This window comes from Barbatula barbatula (assembly GCF_947034865.1).
Source record: "Barbatula barbatula genome assembly, chromosome: 2".
Classification (NCBI taxonomy): Eukaryota; Metazoa; Chordata; class Actinopteri; order Cypriniformes; family Nemacheilidae; genus Barbatula; species Barbatula barbatula.
Window position 1 is genome coordinate 12,056,363 of NC_136767.1, and position 27,905 is coordinate 12,084,267.

The 27,905-nt window shown below is 38.7% G+C and overlaps 3 protein-coding genes across 3 annotated transcripts; all 3 read right to left on the reverse strand.

The window, feature by feature from the left end:
• Nucleotides 1-10,432: 10,432 nt before the first annotated feature.
• Nucleotides 10,433-14,947, reverse strand: LOC306905196 (uncharacterized protein). The gene is made up of 8 exons (XM_079475641.1): nucleotides 14,872-14,947; nucleotides 12,648-12,709; nucleotides 12,365-12,553; nucleotides 12,168-12,273; nucleotides 11,548-12,002; nucleotides 11,232-11,443; nucleotides 10,948-11,107; nucleotides 10,433-10,789 (listed from the first exon to the last, which is right to left on the reverse strand). The coding sequence occupies exons 3-8, from the start codon at nucleotides 12,546-12,548 to the stop codon at nucleotides 10,656-10,658; spliced, it is 1,251 nt and encodes a 416-aa protein (XP_079331767.1). The 5' UTR covers nucleotides 12,549-12,553; nucleotides 12,648-12,709; nucleotides 14,872-14,947; the 3' UTR covers nucleotides 10,433-10,655.
• A 3,971-nt stretch (nucleotides 14,948-18,918) lies between these two features.
• On the reverse strand, nucleotides 18,919-23,034 carry wdr54 (WD repeat domain 54). Its single transcript, XM_079451151.1, has 10 exons — nucleotides 22,913-23,034; nucleotides 22,267-22,507; nucleotides 22,074-22,136; nucleotides 21,926-21,992; nucleotides 21,681-21,737; nucleotides 21,467-21,594; nucleotides 20,860-20,960; nucleotides 20,439-20,601; nucleotides 20,204-20,278; nucleotides 18,919-19,923 (listed from the first exon to the last, which is right to left on the reverse strand). Exons 1-10 carry the CDS (start codon nucleotides 22,933-22,935, stop codon nucleotides 19,792-19,794), a joined length of 1,050 nt encoding a protein of 349 aa, XP_079307277.1. The 5' UTR covers nucleotides 22,936-23,034; the 3' UTR covers nucleotides 18,919-19,791.
• A 191-nt stretch (nucleotides 23,035-23,225) lies between these two features.
• LOC306904150 (uncharacterized protein) lies at nucleotides 23,226-25,807 on the reverse strand. Its single transcript, XM_079473873.1, has 3 exons — nucleotides 25,680-25,807; nucleotides 24,877-25,524; nucleotides 23,226-24,783 (listed from the first exon to the last, which is right to left on the reverse strand). Exons 1-3 carry the CDS (start codon nucleotides 25,735-25,737, stop codon nucleotides 23,876-23,878), a joined length of 1,614 nt encoding a protein of 537 aa, XP_079329999.1. The 5' UTR covers nucleotides 25,738-25,807; the 3' UTR covers nucleotides 23,226-23,875.
• Between the last annotated feature and the right edge of the window lie 2,098 nt (nucleotides 25,808-27,905).

The window sequence follows — 27,905 nt, forward strand, 5'->3', positions numbered from 1 at the left end:
ACACTACAGCGCCACTCCCATCCATTCATAAAGTGGAGCGCGCGAGCGCGTGGACAGCGGCGTGCGTCGGTTTCAACTCACAGCTTTAAATCGAGCAAGTGATGGGCAGGAAAGGTTGTTAATGAAAATGTGGTCAAACGTGTGTTTTAACAAAGACATGCACTTTTCCTTTAGTTGTTTTGTCATTAATATACAGTTTAAGATAAGTTTATGATATATTGGCGGCCATTCCTGTAAATTCATTTATTTACATTGGTCAGCAAATTTCTTCCTCATTCTTCCACTTATAGTCAGTGTCTTCCTCTCGAGAAATGCGTGACTGTAAATGTTTACAGTGTCAGGACAAAATAAATAAAAGGAATTTAAATATTTGAAATATAAATATCATAATTGTTATTATGAAAATATTTAAAAGGGGATGAACACAAAATATTGCAAAGGAATTTGCTGTAACTCTGCTGTGAATTATATAGGTTGATTAAGGTTGAGTAATTGTTGTCTTTTTGAACAGAATAGGCCTTCTCTGTCAATAGTTTAACCAAGACAAAACAAAAAATTTCCTAATTTAGTCAATAATGTTTGTGAAGATTTGTCATTTAAATAGAAAAGGCAGTGTAACAGAGGACACATTCACAGGTGAGCAGTAAAGTACTGTATAAAAACAAACAACTGTGCTGTAGCTCTGGTCGACCTGTTAGTGCCTCAGTACACAACATACATGAATTAAAAAAAAGAAGTAAAAGTAATTCATATACACATTATAATTCTAACCCAGAAAACAGCAGATACACAAATACAATTAATGTTCTTTATTTTAGAAAATCTGTAGGATCCCTACATGTTTATTTTGAAATAGTTTGTACCATATTTTTACACATGGAACTGTTTGTTAGGCCAGAAAGTCCTTAAAATTTCAGAATTTCGAAAGTATTTTTACTCCAACAAATGACTTAATGGCATTGGCATGGCACTGAATGCAAGACTTTATAGCTGTTTGCAATACAGTACACTGTTCCATAATGAATGAGCACCATTAGGTCATAATGTTTACTGTTTATTGACCTTAAAACTTTCTGAGAAGTTACCTGATATAACTTCATCTTCTTAAGTAACATCCATTGAGTTATTCTGTATAATTATTTTAATTAAATAAAGCGAACTTCTTTTATCACTTTCCCAATTTTTTTGTAATAATAGATAAAGTAATTTAATTCAACATTTGATATTTATGAATTTTGTAGAAAATACATTTTTATATACTGTTACACTTTATACAGTAGGCTATTATCTATTATACTAATAGTTCATGATATGTTAACACTAGTTGAGTGAAATATATATTTTAAAACATTTTCAGAATACAATTATGCCTTTTAGAATGAACAAATATTTCACCGTTATTAAATATTTCACTCCTTTGATGCATTTGTCCAAATTTTCCAAGAACTGTAATGCAAAACCTTCCTCTTACTTAAGATCTGTCAGTGTCCTTAATGACAACCTAACTGATATTGCTATGGTTACAAAACTGAATTTGGAGTTAGGATGTTTCTGTAATACGGCCCCAGGTCTTGTTGAAATAAAAATCGCAACCTCCTGGTTTAAGGTACATGTGAACAGGGTGAGAAAGGTTTACACAGACCATAAGATATTTACAGGCGGGGGGGGGGGGGGGTTAAAAAACAGTCGTTGTCTCAACAAATGACCTAGTTTGTTTAACCTTGTGGCAATTGGTGTTATTAACAGAATTTTTAGACGTGCTGGGATCAGTTCCAAAACACTCCCTCATGCCTGCCACCTCATGCCATGTTTCACAAAGTACTATCTGAAGTAGGCCAGTAGGATGTGTCTAGAATCATCCATCTCATTTCAGATTTATTTGTCAGCAAAACATTTGAAATGTGTCTTCATGAAATAACTGACTCATCAGTTCCGCATTATGTCAACTACGGTTCCACGTTATTTCAACATAGGGTGTTTTCATGTAAAGGTAGCGTACACTACAACAACAACAAATTGTTGCTGATTCCCCGTAGTACCAATCACCCCAGCTGGGGGTTTTTATTCGAAAGTGTCTTTCCCAGCAGTTTTACCCAACACTATTGATGTACCCTTGGGCACAATAGGAAATAAGGGTGGTTTCAGTGTAGTCCACTGTCCCTCTCCCTTCTCCCAGGGGGTAAAATGCTGATCATTGGATCGGAAAGGCTTACGTAGGCTGATTCTAACAAAGCCAATCCTGTCCAAAGCCATAGACACATGAAAGACTAGGGGTTAAGCTCGGCCAGATCAATTTCTCTCAGCAACTCTCTGTGTCCCTGGCACTAAACAGGCAGAGCCTACAATGACTTGTTTTCTGTGGCATAGGGCCGTGCCATTCTCCTCACTGATCCACTTTACAAAAGCCCTTTACAGAGGTGCCAATTGAGCTTGAACAATCACCTACAAAAGCTGTTATTTACATGAAATCTGGCCCAACCCCTCTGCCCAAAAAAACTGCCCAGTGGTGGGCTGGTTGAGCTCTCCTCACTGCGTGAGATTGCTTTTGTGTCCAATCACATCTAGAGTCGAGATCAATGAGGTGTGAAAGCAGGGAATGTCTTTCAAGGAAATATATGAGATAACAAATTAACAAAGACATTGTAGGTTATACATGACTAAAGTTAATTGTTATAACATTATTTATTTTATTAAATTGAACTAACAATGAACATTTTTTTGTTATTTACAAATTGTTTATTATTAATTTGTGATGAATATATATATAAATATACTAAAGCAAATGTGACAAATGCTTTAATAAAATGTAAATATTTAATAACCAAAAATAACAAATGGAGCAACAAACAAATATAAATAAAATTTAAAACAATTATTATAATTATAAAATAATATTATTTTATTGTTTATTCGCATTAAATAAAACAATAAAACAGTATCCCTTTAAGGTTTTGCATTCTGTTCATCCACACACCTGTGCTCCACCCCCTGGCTTCCTAGTTTCTCTGAAATCAGCATGGTATGGTTGATTTGGGCTGCATTGCCCAACTGTACCCACCACATGCCCATCCTGACCGTGGCACACCACTGAGTTCTATGAATAGAAACCTAGGAACAAGAGATAGGCAGTAGGCTTTGGCACATGCCAGACTCCTAACAGCGTCACAACTCCAAGCAGTACATTGGGGTCACCATGGAAACAGAGACGGGTACAGCGTACGCTGCCCTGACATCTTCTTTTCATGCCCAAGTTTATTAACATTGCATGTCTATTTTCATTATGTCAGGTGAAAACTGGCCTCTGAATTAAAAAAGCCAAAATGAATCTTGACCTGCAGGTGAGTTTTATTAGATTATTATTATGGGTTTTCTTATCCCAGAGTTTCTCCAAGGTGCTTCTCAAGGATTTTGAACGTGTGCCCTCAGGGTGCACTTTGAATTTTCTTTTTGTTTCAGGTGATTTCTGATAGTGTTGCATGCTCTTCTATACTTATCTAACATTTCAATGTTTTGTTTTTATGTGGGTACAGTGTAGACAGACAGGAAAGGGCCGGACGAAGGAGAGGAAAACAGGAACCGGAAAAGGAGCACAAACCAGACCTCAAATTCAGGTCACGGGAAGTGCTACAGAGCAACTTGTCAATTTGTCACATTTATAAAACACCATGCTTTCAGATATGAAAGGAAGCAAAGTGCATCTCATTGAAAATTCAACTAAAATGGTTGTTTTTTCAGATCAGGGTTCCAGAAGCCACACTGGTAGCTAGGTTCATACTTTTTTGTTCCTGCAAAACTTCTAATATTGTCAACAATTCCTTCAGTATGCTCATCATAACTCCAAAGTGAAACGCCTAAACGCTTAAACTATATATATACATTTCCTAAGTGTATAAATACAATAAATGTTATAAAATGAATATCAGAGGAAGCTTACTAATTCTGACCAATGTTTTACATTTATTCCACTTGTAGAACTGAACAGTAGATCCATTTGTTTTCAAAAATAAAATGTATTCACAGCGTTCCATGTTGCATCTTTACTGTCAAACTTGTAATCTTTACACATTATGTCTTCATTCAGTGTCTGTTGTCTTTAACCATCAAGAAAAACAATGTTTGTCGTTCTGCTTCATTTAGATGTCCATGTTTGTTCATTTGATCATGCTGTCCAGGCGTGCAAGCCCATCTGGAGACCACACGGGTCCATCAACTCAATCTCTTATATAAACCCCTGGATAGGTGTTCTATTTACAGGACATACCGGTGTCACAGCCTCTAGGATCTTGTAACTGGTAGCCTGTGTTTTTTCCTAAAAGAGGAAACAGTTAATGAACTAAAATTAAAACCTGACTTCATCTGCAGCAATGCTGTCGTTGTTTAGATTTGGTTCATGCAGGTTTTGTGTTGGGACAAAAGTTGATGAGATGCACAGCAAGAGGGATAAATAGACTGAATGTAAGAAACTTTTAAGGTTAAGCAATTGGCGAGAGTCTGGGGTCAGGTTTGTGTTTTAGTGTGTGTAGTTGATAGGACTAGGTCAAATTTCTGCTCTGCAGAGCAAATTTAGATCCAGTCGGAGGGCAAACGCCACTATATGTTACTAGTGGACTTCCCTGATTGACAGAGCAGCTGGAAATCGCGCACACACTTGCACACACACACAAAAGTACATACAAAAAGTTGGTCAATTCTACACAAAATCTGTAGGACTTGTTTTTGTACATGCACACAGATAAGAGAAAATCACATCTTTGCCCTCACTCTAGCGATTAGAACACATTACTTACACCGGTATAATAAAGTAATGTTACCGTTTCAACAATATTAGCTGTTTGACTCCTTTAAGGAAATGATCAGAAATGTAAAAAAACCTATGTCTGCCATGTGACATTCAAGTCTGTTGTGGATGAATAGTTACCGCTCTAGATCTAAATCTTTAGTGTATAAGCATGCCATTAAGTCATTGGTTTCTCATGTGATACAGATCAAAACATATTGACTTTAAAGTTGACATATGAAACCAGGTCGTACTGTGAGGAACTTTCCAAGAACTCCCTGGTAAGATCTCGATGCTCTGTAAACATTTTTAGTTAACATAGTCACAAAGTTCTTATCCGGCTAAATATCTAAATAAAACATTAAGTTCAAAGGGTGAATAGCGGCTTTATTCCGATCTGAAAACCTATTTTACATTTGATGTTATGGAGGAAACTAAATTGTAGCAAATTGTTGTATATAAGAACTGGTAACAACAAGTTTTTCACAGACGTATACAAATAATTATGTAACAGTCCTCCCCCCCACTAGTTATCTCATTTCGTGTGGCCAAAAAAGTTGTGTCATGGTCCCCCCCACCCCCAAAAACACTCCATCATCACAAGTGCACGGCCTCTGCTAATGTGTAAATCTCAGATGACATGATCTGATACTATGTGCCAAACCTTTGGACTGTCTGTTTGCCCACCTCATACTTTTCTGCCCAACCTAAATGACTTAATGCTTTCTGATGATTGAGGTGCAAATTCCGTCTGATGCAAACAAAAACAGATCTTTATACAAATTAAAATCTTGAATGGGACTTTGAGATAAACTACAAAACTCTGTATTAGATGTTTGTCATTACACATGTTGTTTTCTACACATGGTTGGGTTGTTAGTATGGGAGTAAAAACATGTTTTGCTTCATAAATTAAAGGTCAACAGAAATAAATAAGAATTGTGGAAAAACAAGTGCATCCATCATGACTTGGCTACCCTGCCAACGTAAATGGCCTCACACTGCCTTGCAACGCTACCATTTCACGACAGCTGGTAATAATCTAAGCATGTTTATTTAACACTAAAACACTTAAACCTGGATTGTTCTTGAGCCAGACACAAAGTACAGGTGAAAACCCAACCAAAGTGATTTTTGTTTCACTGTGTTTTCGCATAAAATCATTGTACATAATATAAAAAGCATTCTGTTAAAGTATTACATTGATATCTTTAAAATATGAGTAAGAACAGGCCAAAGATTTAAATCATAGCAAAATGAATGATTAATATCAAACTTTGATGCTCCTAATCTCATAATTAAAGAATTTAGCCTTGTTATTATCGACTGGGTCACAAATTTAGTGACAAATAGAAAAACTACTTAAACATATTTTGCATTTAAATAATACAATCTTTATAAATATTTATATAATAATATATATAATTAATTTAATGATTTAGCAAATAACACCCACAAGAGATTTACTGTCTGTTATGGTTGTGGACAGAACCCAAGCGCAGGCAGACATGTGTCGAACAACAAGACTTTATTTCAAAACAAAGACCTTCGATGGGGAAAACATGAACACAAACAAGACTGAAAACTAAAACTTCCCACAAGGGGGACAAAACAAACAAGGTATTAAGAATAACAAACTAAGTCCACAAACTTGAGTCCAGGGAACAGGAACACGGGTAATCCAGACAGACGAAGGGTAAGTGTGCAAAGTGTGCAAAATGAACCGACAAGAGACAGAGGGAAACTGGGGCTTGATAAAGGGAAACACTAACAAGGACTGACGACACAGGGAGAGTGGCGGCAGGTGACATGGATGAAACACTAAGGGAAAGCTAACAGGAGGATTGCACGAGGCAGGTGAGGGGACTGAAACACTAAGGGAAAGATGGACCAGAGCTGGAGACAAGACTAACACTAATGGACCGCTAACCGGGGAAACAAGGGGGCGGGACTAAAGGACGTGACACCGGAGAGAGAGCATGGCTTCTCAAACCAAAACAATGCTCTTTCTCCACACAAAACACATGGGACTGACATGATCCTGCCACAAGACTCGAAAACCAAGACAAGGAGAGGCAGGATCATGACACTGTCATGATTCTGCCACATGATGTCATGTTTCTCTTGGTTTATTGGCAGAATCATGACAGAGTTTCATGTTTTGTGTGAAGAGAAGCGATTATGGTTTATTTTGTTTGCCATAGGCTCTCTCCTGTCTCGTCTCTATTCCCGTCCTCTCATTTCCTTGTTATTGCTTGTTCATTAGTTCATACCCCTCACCTGTCCCCATCTTCATTATTCCCTTATTTAATGCCCTTGTGTCTTCTGTCTTGTGCTGGTTCATTGTGGTTGTGTGGTGAGTTCTTGTGTCTTGTTCAGTGTAGTTTTGGTCCAGTTATTTGTACCCAATGTTTATCTTAAGTCTTGTCAGGTCTAGTTTAGTTATTCAATGTTCCCGTGTCCATGTCATGGTTTGTTATGTTACATCAACGTGGGTCTTTGTTTTATTATTTATTATTAAAATATCTGTTAACAGAAGACTTTAATATAAAAGACAAAACATAACCCACAAGGGGGTAACAGAACAAAACATGGGAATATAATGACAAGACAGAACTGGACTAAGACTAACTAAACTCCAACAAGACTAAAATAAACATTAACTACACTAAACTAGACTAAAAAGACACAGGAACTCACCACACAAACCACAATGAACCAGCACAAGACAGAAGACACAAGGGCATTAAATAAGGGAATAATTAAGATGGGGACAGATGAGGGGCATGAACTAATTAACAAGCAATAACGAGGAAACGAGAGGGCGGGAACAGAGACGGGACCGGAGAGAGCCTATGGCAAAGCAAATAAACCATAATTGCCTCTCTCCACACAAAACAAGAGACTCTGTCATGATCCTGCCAGTAAACCAAGAGAAACATGAGATGATGTGGCAGAATCATTACAGAGGCCCCTCCTTAAGGAGCAGCATCCGGATACTCCTCAAGGCACAAACAAGACAAGACAGACTGTGACACTTACGAAAACACGGCAACATGATAAAACAATAAACCAAAACCAAAACACAAGAGTCCAAGAAAGGGGAAAACAAGAGTCCAAACAAGGGAAGTCCAAACAAGGGCAGACATGAACTGGGTAGCGCCGGCAGACGCGAACTGGGTAGCGCCGGCTAACGCGAACACGATAGCCGGCAGACACGATAGCCGACAGACATGAACACAATAGCCGGCAGACACGAACAGGCATGCAACGGATTGAATGTCCGCATGCACCGGGCTAGAATGGCCGCATGCACTGGGCTGGAATGGCCGCATGCACCAGGCGGAAATGCCTGACGGGAATGTCCAGCTCCACCGGCAGGAATGCCCGGCTGGGGATCTTTGGAGGCCACAGGATTCTGCGGGGCTTCGACACTGGAGGGAAGACCGGCGGTCTCGAACTTGGAAGGCAGTCCGGCGGCCTCGGCCCTGAGCGGGAATCCGGCAGTCTCAACCCTGGAAGGGAGTCCGGCGGCCCGACTCAGGAAGGGAGTCCGGCGATCTCGACCCTGGCGGCTTCGTCCACTGTCGCATTGATACCTCTGTCTGCTGGGTCAGATTTTGCCTGGTTTCATTCTGTCATGATCGTGAGTGGTGAGACACGGACAGAGGACCCCCCTTACCCGCTGTCTGCACCTGGGTCCTCTGTCCGTGTCTCACTACCTGTGATCATGACATTTACTGAACTATCTTTGTGAGATTCTTTATAATGAAACCTGATAGTTAGGAAAATTTGCTTGATAAATTTCTTTCTTCTGTTAAACACAAAAGAAGATATTTTGAAGAATGTAGGAAAGCAAACAGTTCTGGGGCACTTTTGACAAACATCGTAATTTTTCCTACTATGCTAGTCAATGGTGGCCAAGAACGGTTTGGTTATAAGCATTCTTCCAAATATTTATCTCTGTTTTCATCGGAACAAAGACATTTATAAAGTCGAGGGGGAGTAATGGTTGAAAGAATGTTCATTTTTGGGTGATCTATCCCTTTAACCGGTTCATGTTTGTTGGTGATAATGTCTGTTTTTCACAGTTTCTTGTTAGTAATGTTGTGATGTTTATAACAAAGGTTTAAGCAGTGGGAAAAAGGAAAAAAGAAGAGAACGAGGTCACACTTGACCCTATGAGGTCAAGTGTGACCTCATATGAGTAATAATGCGTATGAAACATGCTTTGTTTGTTCAATTGTCTGACCATTTCCAATGGCTCACTCTCCTTTTTTACTTTTCACACCGCCCAGCAGAGGAGCCTGGAGCAGCTGTTCAAGCTGGGTGTGCACACGTCTCTCTCTCTGTCTGTCTGTCTCTCTCTCTCTCTGGATGACCGGATGAATCATCAGCATTCACTCCAGTTTCATCTCTAGTCTCTCCCCTCTACTATTTGTTTGTGTGTCTCATCCACCCAGGCCCCCACCCCTTTTCCCCCCAGCTGATTTTGTTCTATTTAAATGAACTATTTTCAGGAGACACTTTTCCCTAATTTCCGCCATTGTTTCCTCAGCTCCAGACTGGTGAGGAATTACTTTGTCAATCCCTGTGTGGTGAGCTTTCCCAGCAGGCTCAGCTTTAAGACTGATAGATTATAAAAAGTCCAGAGGGGGGAGTGAGTGCTGCATCCTCCATCCAGTCATCTCCAAATTAATCAAAATGGGATGCGGCCCGTGGCTTTTGTTTGCGGAACATCAAAGTCGGGTCGCTGGGTTTGGCCGCTGTTAAAAATAAGATGAAATACAGGCATGTTGTTGTTTTGTTACAACTTTAAGTATGTACACCGATTAATCAAAGGTTGTTTTTACCATCCCTTTCTCATCAATGAAAAACATGTGCCTTTGCCAAGATTAATGATTGCGGTCACTTACGTCTCTACCATCCTCCAAACCCCCTTAGCCTCTCATTTGAATTAAATTCTATTTATATAGTGCTTTTCACAATGTGCATTGTTCCAAAGCAGCTTTACAGGAGAAATAAGAAAAAAACTGATAGCTGGAAGGAACCATAGTCGTGGTGAGATATATAGCTGAGTATCATCTGCATAACAGTGGAAGTTAATTCCATGTTTTCTAATAATGTTTGCAAGGGGCAGCATGTACGTATATGGAGAATAGCAAGGCTCCTAAAACCTATAATAAGACCTGAACCATTGTAGCACCATTTCAGAGACACATTTATTCATTTGGCAGACGCTTTTATCCAAACACCCCCCAGATAGCAAATTGGTTGTGGGCCTTAACAGGTTGAATTATGGCTGTTGTTATGGCACACATACCACCACGGACCCACTCCCTTGATTGGCCCTTAAGCTGCTTGCCTAAAAGAAACCAAATCCATGCCTGAAACAGTCCAGAACTCACCCACAACTTTATTCAAGTCCCTAAAACCAGCCTTAACTGTCCCAGAACACTCCCTAAACCCCCACGTGTATCCCACAAAATTGCCATATACTGCCAACACCTTTACCCCAAACTCAACCACAACTTACCCTGAACCCCACCCCCAAACTTACACAAAACAGCCTTAACATGACCAATATTACCCCAAAACTCAGCCTGCATGCACCCTTAGTTAATATAAAATCAAAAAATAAATATTCAATCCACAAACTCTGAAAATGTAGTTTTATTAACACAGAGGTAAGATATTACAAATAGAGTAGTGCATACTGTTTAAAATTGCAAAACAATAATAGAAAAAGTAAATGTGAAAAATTAAATGAAATAATAACAATTATTAAATATATATTTACATATGTGAACAAAATAAAAGGAATTTGCTAAAAAAAATCAATAAAAAATAAATGCACAAAAATGCAACTTAATTATTTTCAAACATTTTGAAAGGGTGTTCTTCTTTTCCTGCCACCCTCACGGTCACCAGCAAAATAGAACCACCGTCTAATGACCTTTTCAACCTCCTGCTCAGTTTTTTGGGAACAGATTGAGTTTCTTCTTACAGCTTCTAGAATGTGACCATAAATATACAGAGTTAGAAAAATTTACTATAAAAATTTATAAATAGGAACAGCAGAATAGTACCAACGAAACAAGACAGATCAACATTCATAATTGACATTTGACAAAAAGGTTTTTCAAAGACTAAAAACCTTAAGCACTTACCAATCACAACACTCTTAAACTCTAAACTTTGGAATGGCGTTTTCCCGTTTATACCTCTCCAGTTTATGGTTTTGGCAAAATCATTTTTTATTGTCTCCTTCATGATTCTCCAGACCGTGTCCTTTAAGTCCACTCCACCAAGCAATCCAAGTTCAAGTACCTGAAATGTAGAAATTAAGTATTTAGATCCATATGAAGAACATACACTTTATTTATAACATTAATTAGAAACAGTTATGTGATAAGGCATTAGGGCACCATGCATAACCATTAATGTGACCTACCACTTTTCGTCTCATTTCCGAAGAGGATCGAAGATCACTTTCCATGGAAGTTAAGGATCTTAAATCAGTAATCGGAAATCTTTTTGGATTCAAGTTTTCCTCCTCCAAAATCTCCCTCGTGTTGTTCTGTTTCATATCTTGAATCAATCTTAAAATGTCCCTCTGCTGCTCCATGACAATTTCCAATTTTGTTAGGACATCATGAAGAAGTGCTAAAACAAAACATGCAGAAATGATATGGTTACCACTACTTCCCTCATATAACATCAGGCTTATACTAACATTCAGTCATTATGAATAAGAAAACAAAAATTACTTGTCTGGAATGGCTCATTGCCTGGGAGGCACTGTGTCTGGAGTCTGGGCGTCAAGGAGTGATGCGACACTGATTCCACTGCCTGCTTGGGGGTCTGCAACATAGGCTCACTTTGAAGACCAGTGATGTGCTGTGCTGTTCTAGCACAGTACAGTTGGTCATTACGGTGATCAATTGCCTGCCGTAATGATGAGCCAAGAGTTCTCTCCTCCCATTCATACGAAGGACTCATGTCCAAAAATGTTTGTCCTGGTGTTTCTGGGAACTGTGCGATACCCAGTGGGGACCTTTGAGGTTGTCTTTGTCCATAAATACTTTCTTGGAGATCATTGGATGATGACCAAACCCTTTTAGGTAGTTGCTGTATTTTGGGGGCTTGTGGCAGGCTGTCCTTTTTTGGTGCAATTGGCTGATCATCATCGGTCTCATAATGATCAAGCAAGCGTCTGTTTCGCCTTTAGAGAGCAAAAATAAAAAGTCTAAGCAAGCAGTAATGGCATGTCCACATGAAGATAATCTTCAAGGGCAAAATCCGGTGTAAACAGTAAGATGTGTATGATCATTAACATGCATGTTGCTTTGTATATAATGTGTATTTTAATATAATAAGCATATTTTACTTCATTTTGCGTTTTGGTGGCCTTTGGGACTCGGGCTCTGCCTCAGACTGGAGATCAGTCTGCTGCTCAGCAAGCGGAAGCTTTCGACGAGCTTCACTGTAGAGTTCTATCAAAGACAGAATTTAAATATCAAAACAAATCAGAAATTTTTTGCCTTTTCAATTGAATGTATCTAATACAAAAAAAGGTATACATACCTGCAGTATACATGATTTTAACTTTATACGGAGACCAAGACTCCTTTGGTTGCTCCATACACTTGGTTGCCCTCTGAATTCCTTCACCCTTATAAGGAGGCCATAAACAAACACCATTCTTGACCCAGACTGCAGGCACAACCTCCACTTCTTGGGTATCAATAAAGCTTACAATGTGGTACATATTCGCTAAAATAACAAATAGATAAACATTTTCAACAAACATTTTATAATAGACAAGTAATATAAAGTAAAGTGCAAAATTCAAAGGAGTCATACTTACTAGTGTATAGTGTAGAACAAACAAACTTGTCCCCGTTTAGAACAAATTCTGAAAAAATGTAACTGAAAGCAACAACAAAAAAAACATTTATATTAAATGTAGAAGGGGAAAGACAGCAAACCTTTCATGTCCCTCCAGAGGCAACCTTACATATTTGTGTATTTTTTGTCTAAGCCCTGTGCATTTCAGCTCCATTGACAGGCCAGAAACAACAAAAATTCCTAATTCCCGAGAATCTATTGGGTAGTCAAATAAAGTTTCTTTCTTGGTGTACTCTTTATAAACAACAAAAACACTCCCTTTAAACAAAATAATGTTTTGTACTAGAACAACAACATTATTAACCTCTATACAATTATCAGCTTCTGAAGTTTTAATAACAACACCGTCTCTAATTAACACTCTAAACTGCTCAACATTTCCATCATACAACTGTGGTACTGGCCCATCTGTGTGCATGAATTTTGTCTGAGATTTTAATCCCCGAACTTCAGTACTGCTTTTTGTGTGCACAGCCGCAATTTCAGACAGCCTTCGAATTACTTGACTTAAGGGGTTGTGAGGTTTCCTGACCATTTTTTTCAATTTCTGCAAGTAATTTTCGAAAGGAAAACCTGATATTAGGTCTAAATGACCATGACGTCGAACATCATTACTAAGGTGAATCAATCCATGTATATTGTACACCACTAAATCTGGGCTATACAACTTACTGAAATGTTCGACAAACGAAACAAGCAGAGTGTTTGCAAAGTCATTCATTGTTAAACAGAATGATGGATTTGCTAAAATGCGGATTGCAGCAGACAAAAGCATGAAATTATTATACACTTGCTCAGCCAGAAAACCTTTAAGAACAACTGGCCCAGTATATAAAAGAAACTGCCTAAATTCTGTTGCTTTCCATCTGAGTCTTTCTTCCAAACTCCTTGGTTTTCTGGCAAACTCCACTGGGACAAAAACCTTTAAATTAATTAATCTTTCAGATATAGCTTTAACCTGATGTCCAGAAAGACGACATCGTAACGGTCCAGAACTGGTCATCCACAAATCCAAAAGCCTTCTAACCACACCAAGACACACCAAATGCATGTAATCATGAGGAAAGCAACTGACCATACCTATGTTGGTTTCAACAAGAGGTGAATGTCCTATGTGGTGATCTTCATCCACAACATGCTTAAACAACTCATCAGTCCTTAAAGATGCATGACTCTCAGGGAAAGTCATGCGATGATTAGAGTAAACACCGGACTGAACACACTTGTCACACCCAGAATAGCCAGTATGAGATTTAATGCACTTCACAAAGGCACGGGCTGGAGCATCACATATAACTGAAGTTATCTTGAACCCAAAAGTCTTACCATTTATAACAAACCCTTCTGTCAAACTATTAATCTCCTTAACAAGGGCATCGAGGTAGTCTGAAATAGGGTTTGGCTTCTTAACACCACAAAACAAAGCTATTATAAATGGTTTTCTATTAACACAATCCTGCAAAATACCCAACACTGGCCAGAACTGAAGACATGAACTTTTAAACAAAGGCAGACCATCTATATTTAACTGTAACTTGAAAACATGTCTATCAGGAACTTTAAAGGACATGTTTTCAAACGTTTTACGAAGTGATTTTAATATTCCAAAATAATAGTATGTACCACCTGAAATTTTTTCCACTATGTAACGTTTTGTTGTTTTGAGCAAAGAACGCCCATCTTTTGGAAGGTATGAATGATATACTTTAAGTATAGACAAAAGTGCTGTTAAAGCAACTAAAGAAACAGCAAACTTAACTGCCCAGTCTGACAAGGAGCTTGCCAAATCATTACATGGAAACGTTTCAGAATCGCTAGCATTAGAATCTTCGCTAGCATTAGAATCTTCGCTAGCATTAGAATCTTCGCTAGCATTAGAATCTTCGCTAGCATTAGAATCTTCGCTAGCATTACACCCTTCGCTAGCAACCTCCTTGCATTCATATACAACATTCGTCTCAAAACTAGCAACACCAGAAAATGCATCTTCAGTCCCTGGGCTTTGTCTCTTTTTCTGCAAAGATTCAAACAGTCTATCGACACGTCTAGCCGCCCTTTTGCGCATGTTTTTCCGCTCACTTCGCATAGTCGACATACTTTCTATCACACGTAACTGCAGCACTTTGCAAATAAAACTTAATACTAGGTTTAGATTGCTTTAAAAAAAGAGAAACGTTACCCACCTTGTGTAAGACAATGATCCAAAACAACGAGACAACAATCCAGCACGTTGTAAACAGCAGTTTGAATTTCACATCCAGGGCATACGGTTATATGAGTGGCTGCCGGCTGCTACGAAACTTCCGGTTCCGCTGGTGGGTGGAGCTCACGCAGACCGATTTGTGCTTGACATTACAATACCGCAAAAGCAACGCAGTTCAATTGTGTTATCAAATGTAGATTTACTGATAGTAGTTTGGAATTATTGGATTTGTCGCTGTTTTAAATGAACAACTTTCATTTAGTCATTTAGCATAACATTCGGCTCTCGATCTTTCTCGCGGTGTCACACAACAAGCGCCGCACCGTGCACACTTGGAAAAGTAGTCTTTTTTGTAAATTTTAAATAAACTACTTTTTCCTAGATGCATTACATTACATCATCGTCAGACATACAGAGAAAGTTTGTTTCTTGGGAAGGCATTAACAAGTGAAAAGATGGCAAACCTTTTTTTCTTTCCTTTATATACAGACATTCCAAATTTGCCAACTCTGAATGGAAACCAATTAAAATACTGAATGTATTTGTTATAATTTATAGTGTTTTAATTAATTATATATTTATTTAAATAGGCTATTACTTTTCATCTCACAAAACTGTTTTACTGACAGATCAATCAGATCTTTGTACCCTTTGGCTGACTGTCAGAGTGTGTCTCATTGTTTAACTAGTGTTTTCTCCATTGTACTATTTTGTACCATTTGCTCCATTGTAATATAAAAAATACTATTTTGGTGAATTAACCTTTATAAGTTGGTGCTGTTAAGGCAGGTATGACTTTTAGTAGGAACAATTTAATTCACACCGATTCAGGCATAAACTCTTAAACACATATTCAGTCCAAGGCTATTGAACTTTGAAAGGGATGGTAACTCACACTCCCAACAATAATCAGAAACACCCCCACACAATTTGCATGTTTTCTGCAGATTGAACCATTTACTTCATTCAAAACCATTTCATTATTGTTTGGTACTTATTCTGAACATTGACACCTTTTCTGTCTTAACTGCCCATCAAGTTAATCTTGTCAAAACAGCCATCAAGTTACAAATATGCATATTACCTCCTTATAACAGCCAATTTCATTCATTATATAAATAGCTTTTACTGAAGGTTTCAAATATGTATCAACTTGATTTCATTTTCAATCATTAGCCTATTTAATTTAATTAATTTTACAAAAACGCACATTACCTCAAAATTATATTTGAATCCCTCATTATTTATATAGCTTTTGATAAAAGTTGTATGACATACAAACACCTGACAAGATTTCTTGACAAAGAGCTGACACAGCTGCAGCTCTTGGTTAACCAAAACCCAACCTAAACCCACCCAGGTTTGCAGCAGACCATTTTCTTTTTCTGGTGGACCAAATTCCAGCCAAAACTCAGCCACTAAAGCCATTTGCATTTTAATTCTTTTGGTTGGCCAAACTCATGCCAAAGCTCAGCCCTATGCTGTTTCACACTATACTGTGAAAAAAACCTGTGCCAGAACTAATCCTGAAATGCCAAATGTAAGCCTGAATTGGCCCAAATTTTTTGCTATCTGGGCCATAGCCTTAAGGGTCGACAGGAGGATGTGGTGGTTAACAGTTTCAAAGGTAGCAGATAGATTCAGTTGGAGCAGTACGAAGGAGTTTTAGGGTGCTCTTTCCAGTCTCAGGGCTTTTACATTTACATTTCATATTTGGCAGATGCTTTTCTCCAAAGCGACTTACATTGCATTATCCTAAACCTTTGTTTCTAAGTATATGCAACACCCTGGGATCGAACCCACGACTTTGCCGTTCTTAGCGTCATGCTCTTAACACTGAGATACAGGACTGGTTGATATCTTGGAGTTCTGGAAATTAAGGAGAGATACCGGTCTGTAGTTATCTAACAGTGCAGGATTAAGAATGGGTTTCTTCAGTAGCTTGGTAATATGGGCCTCTTTGAAGACTGTGGGAAATGTACCATTGGTGAGAGACGAGTTCATAATGTTGGTTAGAAAAGGAACAACTGATGGAGAGATGGCCCGGAGGAGATGAGTGGGGATGGGATCTAGCAGGCAGGTGGTTAGAAGAAATAACCTTGGAAAAGTAATCTTCAGATATGAGAGAGAAAGAGAGGACCGAGCATGTGTCAGGTGTTTTGTGGTGATCCAGAGGTGGCGGCGCAGAGAACTGATTGTGGTTGTTTTCTGTACGAAGAAAGATGCAAAATCATCAGCTGTTAAGTCCGATGGAGGTGAGGGGGCAGGCGAGCAAACAAGAGCAGAGAAGGTCTTAAAGAGAGTACGAGAGTCAAGAGAGTTGTTGATTTTAGCGGGGTAGTATTGAGTTTTTGTAGAGGAGACATCAGTAGGGAAAGAAGAGAGGAGAGACTGATGGAGACAGAGGTCAGTAGGTTCTTTAGATTTATGCCACTTTCTCTCAGCAGACCTGAGTGTGGCAAGATGCTCAAGGAGAACATCAGATAACCAGGGGGGTAGAAGGGGGTGCACTGGATGGCCTAGATGTAAGAGGGCATATGCTTTCTTTGCAGGAAATAAGTGTGGAGCAAAGAGTGGTACTGTTAGTATCCAAGAGAGAGATGGCGAAGATTGCAGAAGATTAGCGGGAGGGAGAGAGTGTTCGGAGGTTGCACCGCAATGTGACCAGTGGAGGAGCATGTGTTTAGTGTCGGGAGAAGTTAGGTTGAGATCAAGAGTGATGAGGAAATTATCCGACGTGTGCAGCGGGGTGACCTGTGAGTGATGAATGGAGCAGTAGCTTCCAATCTTGTCTCTCAAAAATGTGCAAGTAGAAATCTTGATTTTGTCACATCCATATCTTTTTATTCATGTTCCCCTCTTTAAAAATAGAAAACCTATCCATAGACCAATATTTTCTGATATCTCGACTCCGATTAGCGGTTTAGTCAATTCAAACAGATGGTTTAGTTTATTGGTAATAAATACATTCTCTGAGAATTTAGATTCCAAGTTTTGACTGAAAATGTCACATCCATAATGCTCATTTGCCCACATATTAATCCTTATCCAGCCCGCCCCTTCCTTCTCTTCTGTTAAATTGTAATAAATCAGCATTCGGGTCCAGTGTATTACATTGTGCCATGTCGGCTGGCATTGTCCCTTCCTAAGGAGGTCTCAGATGAAAAGTGGTGGAGAGCATTATTTAATTTTACTCTGGCCAATAAGCCAGCCATAGTGTGTATTACCTCAAATCCCACTAAACAATGACCTTAAACACATCTCTTCAGCACTTTGCTCCAGTGCTGCACAGCAGCATTACATAAGTCCATTAAACCCAGATCCAATAGAGATCTCATTAATGCTACCCAGACTCCCTCTCTGTCCAACATCAAATCTGATGGTCAAATCTCTATGTATCATTGATATTCACGCTCTCTTTGTAACACAGAGAAAGTGTCATTCATAGGACAAAGTTGAAATACTTGAAGCATTTGTTGAACAACAAGCTGGAATAGATGATTATGTTTTGATATCACAGAGACAAAAACAGAGTTATAAAATGATAAACAAAAATATTTTTGGGGAAATATAGTGAGTACATAGCAAATATTGTTAGCGGGTTGCTGATAAAATATCTTAATGTGATCTGCATGCCTTTGGTGTTCTGCAATGACCTAAAAACAGAAACACACCTGAGACCTGCTCAGATGAATGATGTAATAACAACAAAATATTACAGTGTGGTAATAGCAACGACAAGGATAACAGGTGCATGAAGGGTACATCTGAAGATCAAAATCTCTTTCTGTCTTAAAGTCAAACAAAAAAGCACAAAGGAAGCTAAATGGATAATTTACCTCGAAATTTTTTTTACAAGAAAATCTATTTTTCACCCTCATGTCGTTCAAAAGTAATTCATGGTTGAATTTTTATTTTTCGGCAGAGTTCCCCCTTAAAATGATGATAATTTTATAATATTAGTATGGTCATTGAAAACAACCCTATCTTTATAATATACACTGTTTAACTAAATAAAATAGAATTTAACAGTTTAATCCTTGTTTTATTCTTGATGGTTTTTTTAGGGCTGCAAAGGAAACCTCAAAGAAAGAAAATGTATGCAAAGATCAGTTTTACTGCCATCTACTGGTACATATTTACAAATACAAAATCTAGACGATATATGAATAATCCCCTTTACTGGATTTTCACTGATATAGTTTTAAAATGACATGGAAAATAAGAAAATATTGGCTTTAACATCACTCTGAAATATATAGCTTCAATGTATTCATTTCTAAAAAACATATTTTTACATTTCATTCAGATAAACATAACATCTGCAGAATTTAATTTCTAAAAGCTTAAATAAATATTTTATACACTAATTTTGTTTGTAACTGAAGTAAGTGTTAATATCCTTACTGTGATAAATATGTTTACTTCAACTTATTTAAGTTTACTAACAAATATTGTTTTACTGTAAATGTGACTGAAATGACACAAATAGTTAACAAAACTTTTGAACATTTATTTCTATGATTCTCTGCACCCAGAATAGGAGGGAATCATACATTCTCTATTATGACTATCATGCATTTAACCCCAGTATGACAGTGCTAAAAGTATAATTTGTACTTCACAACTGGCAGTACAAATCATCAACAGCACTGCCACCTGCTCTTCAAAGTGCTGCTTTTTAGCCCGTTTCAGTCACTACCTTAACCTACTGTGTTTAGAAAACATACATGAAATCAAGACTGAATCTGCCAATCATGCCTGCACATTGATGATGGAGTACACAAATATATCCAGACATAACAGACTTCCCATGGAACATGTCATAGGAGACTATAGCAACCGCTGCAGGTGATCCTCACACGAGATGTCTAGTGGCAGAGTGAATGTTATATACCATCTACGCCTGGGTGTAGCGAATAATCTCACTCAAGTCATAACCGGTAACTGCGAAAGCATAGCCGTCTCCATCACAGAACTTTGCTCCACAGATCTGAGTATCAGTTACACTCTCATTGTACATGTGTTCGATCTAGAATAGAAAGAGAAAGGTGTTGGCAAGTACTGTATATGATTTATCAAATCTAACATCTAATATCTGAACACTTGACATTCACAATGTTTGTGTATAATCCCCAGCCTTTTGCATGCTCATTTTTAAATAATGATTATTTGTATTATTATCACCACGTTTTACCATATTGAATTCATTTTGACAAATGTCTGGATATTTCACCTGGTTCACAATGTTTTTTTTGTATTGAATGAAACTACTAGTGCAGTCATAGTGCTTGTGAGGGTATGGCTTTCACCTCTACGCTGTTAGTCTCTGGGGAAAAGGTCAGATGCCATACTCTAACCCAAGAGTCTTCTGCTGCAGAAAGCAGCTTTTTCATTGAACAAAACACAAAATCAATACATGAGTCAGGGTATAGAATATTGCTGAATAGAAATAACGTCGAAATTAAAATATTACTTTAAATAAAAGATAAATGCAGTAAGCAAAATACTGTACAGTAGATTGCATACATTATATAATTATCTTACCAGGCCAGTGAAAGGGGCAATGTCCAAAGAGTATATCCAGCGGGCATGGGCATTGACTTCTGCATGCAGTATACCTGTGACCCCTTCATACAGACGGATCTGTCCTGTCCCATAGCCTGCAATAACTGTTCCCTTCCACAGCTTTACTGAAGAGCAACTTGTACTTAGAGAAAAAGATAACGGTACATCTTATAAAGACAATAATGTTTAATATACAGTATGTGGTACATTTAAATCGTTGTTAAATGCTTTTCTATGCATTGGATGGTTAAATAGTCAAGATTTAATACAGACATCTTAAATTATACTGTATTTTAGGTTGAATACTATGAATTAAAGATTTGTTGTTTAAGTTGACAAACTGTATTTGGTTTATGAAACGGTATTTGGCATCTTATGAATGTCTTTACTCAAAACATACTCAAAACCAGGAATCTTGTTGAGCAGTTGAAAATCATCTCCCGATTTCCACATGCAGAGCAACCCCGAGTCATCAGCACTGACTAAATCAGCAATGCACTCCTGAAAGAAAAAAGATTCCAATTTAACACTCAAACACTTGGGCCACCAGACACTTAAAGGTCCAGTGTCTAACATTTTGCAGCATCTAGCGGCAAGATTGCGAATTGCAACCAACAGCTCACTCTACCCCTTAGAGCACTAAGGTGGCTGTCACAGGGCTAAGAAGTTATTACGTTTTTTCTTCTTTGCCAACGGAGATAAAGTATTTATGAAACGCGTTCTGTAGAGCAGTTTGTCCGTTTATGGCTACCGTAGAAACAACATGGCGAATTCCATGTCAGGGGACCCGCAGTGTATGTAGATAGAAATAGCTCATCCTAAGGTATTAAAAACATGTCTTTATACACATCTGAAGTCATATTTATGTTATATTGTATTTTTGTCAATAGATCCTAAAAACAATTACACACAGCACAGTTAAATTAATAAACTGAATCAAATATAGAAAACAGATAAAACTGTCCTTCATATGCAAAAACAACACTCAGCATAAAAAAGGTTATTACCAGACTGCCTGAACACTCAGAGGCCATATCTGTGATGGCCTCTTTGTGTTCCTCCAGAACCTCAGACAGAGTGATGTTACTGCCTTTACTGGGAACATCAAACACAAGCACCGAGCCAGATGAGACTCCTGAAATATATTTGAGGGGAATTTTGGTAAATATGCATATCTAAGGGATGACATGCTTAGAGAAGAAGCATTTATTTTCCACTTACCAACACAAATGTATTTTTCCGGGACTGCTGCAATTCCTCGTGCAAACACCGCCTTAGCTGGAAAACGCAACAGATCATGATTTACCAGAAACAGCAATCATAAAAAAACATGTATTGTTTGACATATCGCTTATAAGTCGCTTTGGATAGAAGCGTCTGGTAAATGACTAAATGTAAATGACAAAAATGCATCTTACCAAGTTCATTAAAAAAATTAAGTGCCAATGTTTCACCCCTCAACTAACCTGTGGGGGTCTCTGGTGTATCCAGTGCGTGCCAATACACCATAATAGATCCATCAGACTCGTACATCTAATGATAAACATACTTTAGTCCTGGTCCCGAGGCAAATAAATGATTGAGTGCACAGCTTGGCATTAACACTTAACACACCTGGATTCCTTTCTGGGAAGTGAGGACAAGCAAATCTCTGGAGGGCAGTACACACCAGGCTGCCTGTCAGACAAAAGTAAAAAAAAGTCGGAGAGATGGCATTTGTTGTAGTCAAACCCAAGAAAGCACCAAGGCAAGCTACTGTATCTTCAAGACTCAAACTAGCATCAACTGGAATGAAAATTCGTCTCACCTGCATAATAAGTGAGGAGCTGGTGGCCACGTTTCCCTCCTTAGACTGCAGCTGTCGATGGGAATAGTTCAGGCCATCCCAGGAAGCGCTGACCATGTTCACAACGTTGGCATGGACCACGGTGAAATATGTGAGGCAGCGCGGCGCGATGCGCAGGACGCTCAGGTTGTTGTACAGCGCAGACGCGCTGCTCTTGATCTGAATGCTTTTCTCTTTGTGATACATTTTAGCCATTTCGATGCTATGAGAACCACCGAATGTTATTTATGAGAAAATCAGGACATGGAAATCCCTTCTAAGCAATAGGCCTCTACGATCGATATCGGCTTTGCGTAAGGCGTTATACTTAATAAAAGTAACACCGTTGCATTGCGTTAAACATATTTTAGATGCATGTCAAGACGAATGTGGCATTGAATCACAAAAATTATTCACTTATTGACCAGATATCATTAACCAAACCTGGATAAAGCGGTTGATACATTCGCTCGCAGTCAATCCTCTTCCTTAAACTAAATCAAAATATAACGGACTCAAATGTATAACCAACGCACGTCTGTCTGCCTGTTATTGAATCACCGAACGTTAGCTAATAGGTTTAAAAGGTGTTTTCGCCAGATAAGGGCTTGTGGAAGTAAGCTCTCACCATCTCGCGTCTCTTGCAGCCATAGGGACGGAACAGACTTGCGTACAATTTCACAGACGTGTGTAGAACGTCACACAGAGAGTGACGTGCGTTTCATGTACAAAAACTTACCTTGGTGTAGTGGTGCATAGTGACTAGAAACCCAAATAAATAATCACCCCAATGTAATCTCAATAAGATAAGTTTTGATGAAGATAATTTTTTTAAGTTCAACAATAATAATACCACATGCATTTGTATAATTTTACTAATTAAGCTAGTTAGATGTGGTGGAATAAAAATGTATAAATAGAAGACAGGTTAAACACGCATGAATAGGTCACATACAGTCAGGCTTGTGTACTTTATTTAAAACTCTCTTAGTGAGATTTGGCTCCAGTTTTTGACAGCAAAAACATTTTCAAATACATGATCAAATACATATATGCTGTTTTTTTACACAAAAAGGAAAACCAACATCTGTCAAGACTAACTTCTAAAATGTCAACCATTTTTTTAGGTGTCAACAAGACACATTTAGAATAAGATTAGGTACATATGTGTTTATTAACTCTTAACATCTTGTCTTAAAGGGATAGTTCATGGCAAAAATGAAAATTCTGTTATTATTTACTTGCCCTTAAGATTCAAACTGTTTCAAACCTAAACACATTTCTTCGTTCTGCTGAACACAAAGGAAGATATTTGGAAGAATGTCAGTAATCTAACCGATCAACTCATCTCCCATTGACTCGCATAGTATTTATTTTCCGTAATCTGGCAGTAATAAGGGGATCAGATCTGTGTTCAGCAGAACAAAGATATTTATACAGGTTTGGAACAACTTGAGGGTAAGTAAATGATGACGGAAATTTCAATTTGGGGTGAAATTCCTTCAACGTCTTAAAGCTACTTATTTACAAGTTCTTTGGTTATGAATTTCTAGTTTTTACACGTTTTTCACTGTACTGATGTCAGCTTTCTTTACTTGTCACTGTGGCCAAATGTTATCATGTGTTTTTTCAAACTATTAGTTTGCTTAAAAAGTTTTCCACATTCTGGGCAGGGAAAAGGAGCCTGTCCAGTGTGGAATAAAAGGTGGGCATTCATACTATTCCGATGTCGAAAAGCTTTAGCGCAGTGGGAGCATTTGTAGGGTTTTTCCCCAGTGTGTATACGCTTATGAGCATAGTAGCCTGAAAGCTGGGAATATGCCTTTGGACAAAGCTCACACTTATGAGGTTTTTCTCCGGTGTGCGTTCGGATGTGTCTCGTGAGGGCACCAGGATCTCTAAAGCCCTTTTTGCACTCACTGCAAATGTAAGGACGAGCACCTGTGTGAGAAAACATATGTAAACGCAGTCCTGCTGTGCTGCGATACGTTTTGCTGCAGATCTTACACTGGTGTGGTCTCTCTGCTGTGTGGACAAGTTTGTGTCTCATCAGTCCTGGATGCTGTTTAAAGCTCTTGTCGCACAGCGAGCATTTAAACGGCCTCTCTTCAGAATGCACAGCACGGTGGACATCCAAGTTACTCTGGCTTCTGTAACAGTGACCGCAGTCCTCACAGACAAAAAGTCGGTTGTTGGTGTGGATTTGCATGTGATTGCGCAGATAACCCAAACGTGAGAACTTCATATCGCAGTGCTCACATGCATACGGACGTTCATCTGAATGCACACTTTGATGTACTTTCAGGTGGGCCCACTGTCTGAAGCACATATCACATTCAGAACATTTGAAAGGTTTTTCTCCTGTATGCGTGCGTTGATGAGCAGCAAGGTTACTAGAAATACGAAACTTCTTATTGCAGACGGTACAGGAATAAGGTAATTCTCCAGCATGAATTAGTAAATGCTGCCGCAAATGTTCAGCTCGGTGGAATTGTTTACCTAAAGTAGAGACCAGAGACAAATATATGAGAACACTGGGTTATAAAGCAATCATCACAATTTAAAGTATTGTTTTTTTATCTGATGACCTACCACATTCGCTACAACTGTGGCGTTTTTCATCGCTGTGAATTTTCTGGTGTGACTTCAAATCTCCGGATCTAGCAAACCTATGGCCACATTCTGCACATTTATACGCTTTAACACCGCTGTGCAGAATCATGTGGGTGTTCAGAGAGCCCTTCTGCGTAAAACCCTTTTTACAGATGCTGCAGATGTAAGGACGCTCCCCAGAATGCGTGCGCATATGAAGTTTCAGTGTATATTGATTAGCAAAGCGGTTGCCACACACACGACAATTACATGGACGTAATTGATGATGTGTCATCTGGTTATGATCGATAAGGTCCTTTCTGCTCTCGAGAACCACGCCACATTCTCTACATGGAAATTTACCTTCCACCCATTGATCATAAGAACTGGGCTTCTTCTCTTTGCTACTGCTTTCCCCACCCGCGTGTTTTGCAGAACTCTTGACACGGATGACCATCCTTTTCTTCACATTTCCATTTATACCACCAGGGTGTGGGTCTTCATTGCAACTGTGACCATTAACATATGATGATGTTTTTGTGTTTTTTTGTCTCCCTCTTTTGTTACGAGTGTGTGGGGTCTTGGTTTTTATTTCAGCATTATAGTTCCCTTTGGTAATAGTGTTTTTGTTCTCACATTTAGGTGAACCTGCACAAAAAAAAAACATGATTTTCTATTATTGTATTGTAGTACAAAAAAGTCATGCAGCCGTCTTTTCTTCCACTCACTGTTATCCAGTGGTTATCAAACGAGCTGGTTCTAGCACAGATCAAGAAAAGCGATCCAAAGAGCAGTTTGCTTACATTTTTTTGACGCGGTTTTCTGCGAGCGTGTCCGCATATTTGTAGTCGTGTGTAGCATCTACTGTGGCTGAACCTTCCCGCGTGTATGTTCGAGGAACAACAACTATTTGACTGCGGTCAGGCCAGCCTCCACTTTAAAAATGACGGTCAAGCCAGCCCTCGTTGGTTTCTTATGCGCGTATATATGAGAGATAGAGTAAGAGCACGGGAGGACAAATTTCAAAATAAAAGCGGTTTCGCACTCTATCACTTGATAGTGTGTTACAGGTTGCAAGTTATGTTGCTAGCGAAACGAGCAATGTTACATGTTAAGGGGTTGATATGCAGTTTCAATATTGTTCTGGGTGATTTCTAGGCCGTATTTTGGTGGTTACAAGGTGTTGCTATGCAGTTTGTGTGGCATATTGGGTGCCCAGATAGCCTTTACATTTGGCCCAGATCTGTTTTAAGCCCCTTGCCTCCGTTTCTAGCTCAGAGACGTTTTCTGATTGTGAACCAGATCCGTGCCAGATAGAGGTTTCAGCTTAAACATTCTAACTGCAATCAGTTCAGTATTTGTATCGGTTTACGGATCTGGCCCAGATAATTTTTCCCATAGGTAACCGAAAGACATTGTGTCTGACACTGGTTTGGTCCAGATCTGCAATATGATTCTGAGCCGATACTGTTTTCACATAGGCTTCCTTATGTGGACCACATCCGAAAAACTTTTCTCAAACTGTTTGAAGAACTCCGTGGAATAAACATTTTCAAAACAACATGGTTACCTGTCTGCATTTATTTTTTTCTATCTAGAGCATGAGATAAATCCATTGTCATTAAGCTGAGCAATATTATCAGTGTTTAAAAATACAGCAACAGCATTTTGTGATGCAGGTCCATCACGGCACAGGTCCGTTTTAGGTCCGTTTTACGACAGCGCTAAAAGTGCCAAGTGAACGTTGGGTCTCGCTTTACTGTCGTCTTGCCGATGCGGCCCACATCCGTAATACTGACTTCAGCCAGAAGCGCCAAAAAAATTCAGCAAACTGTCGACGCCGATTTCTCTCATTCTGAATCTGAACCCTCGGAAATTCAAACCGACCAGCTATACCACAAGTAAGTTTTTATGTGTTTATTCTATGTGTTGATTATGTACATCTATATGTATGTATTTATTCTAATTTACTGCCTACTTAAATGTGCAAGTGAAATGCTGTTTGCTTTGTAGATAGGCTGTTATTTGCACACCACAGTCGGTGTTAGCCATTTGATGTTAAAGCTGCATCTAATATAGCGCTACTACGCTAGCATATACAAATATGAGTGTTGCACAGAATAAACCTAATTATAGGATAACCTTATAAACTTTTTAATAATATATATTTGCGCTAATGTGCTGAATTTTACGTGTAGCTGCAGATTGTGTCATCAGTGACTATAGGCGCTTTACGTTACATGGACATTAACAATCAGATTAATCATTAAACTGATTAATATCAGAACGCTGAATACTCCGGTTTACATGCAACTTGAACCTAAAAAAATTGGATTTCGTGATGACGGCATTCACCCTCAAGTCTGCGTATTCTTTTTAAATGAGGAGAGTCGACCCCGTAGTAAAAGTAGGTATTTTATTTACCCAAATAATCATATGAATAAAGCTCTGGGTCACAGCTGTCCCTGTTTATACAATTATATGAAAGTCTTATGTCCAGGCACTCTGTGACTGCTCGCTCTTGACCCCCACATTTATACACAGTGATACAAATCTCCCGCGTCAGGACAGGGTCCTCCTTGAATTCTGATCTTTCTACTATTTATACATAGTTATCACATATGTGAGGTGCATAAGGCACCTCACTCACTCTAAAAGGTATTGTAATGGAAATTTTCTAGTCTAGCTTCTTGATGTGTCTATCTATATGTTTACGAAGTGTTTATCTATGTTTTCTTTAAAAATGTTATCATGTTTTTCTCTATACACGTCATACCACTCTGCCTTTGCCCTCGAGCAGAGGCCAAGATGTTCTGTTTGGAATAACGGGCATCACTTCTCGTAAACCAGCTCGGGATTCTGGCTAGGGGGCAAAGGGAGGGGGTGTCACGTTTTAATATATACTCTGGGTGCAGAAGGAAAGAGCGCCTTTGCTCTGCACCATGCTCATTGCTTATGATGCAGATTAAACGACAATAAAATACTTTGCAAAGTACCTGATGTCTCTGTATATTGCGTTTGTCAAAATT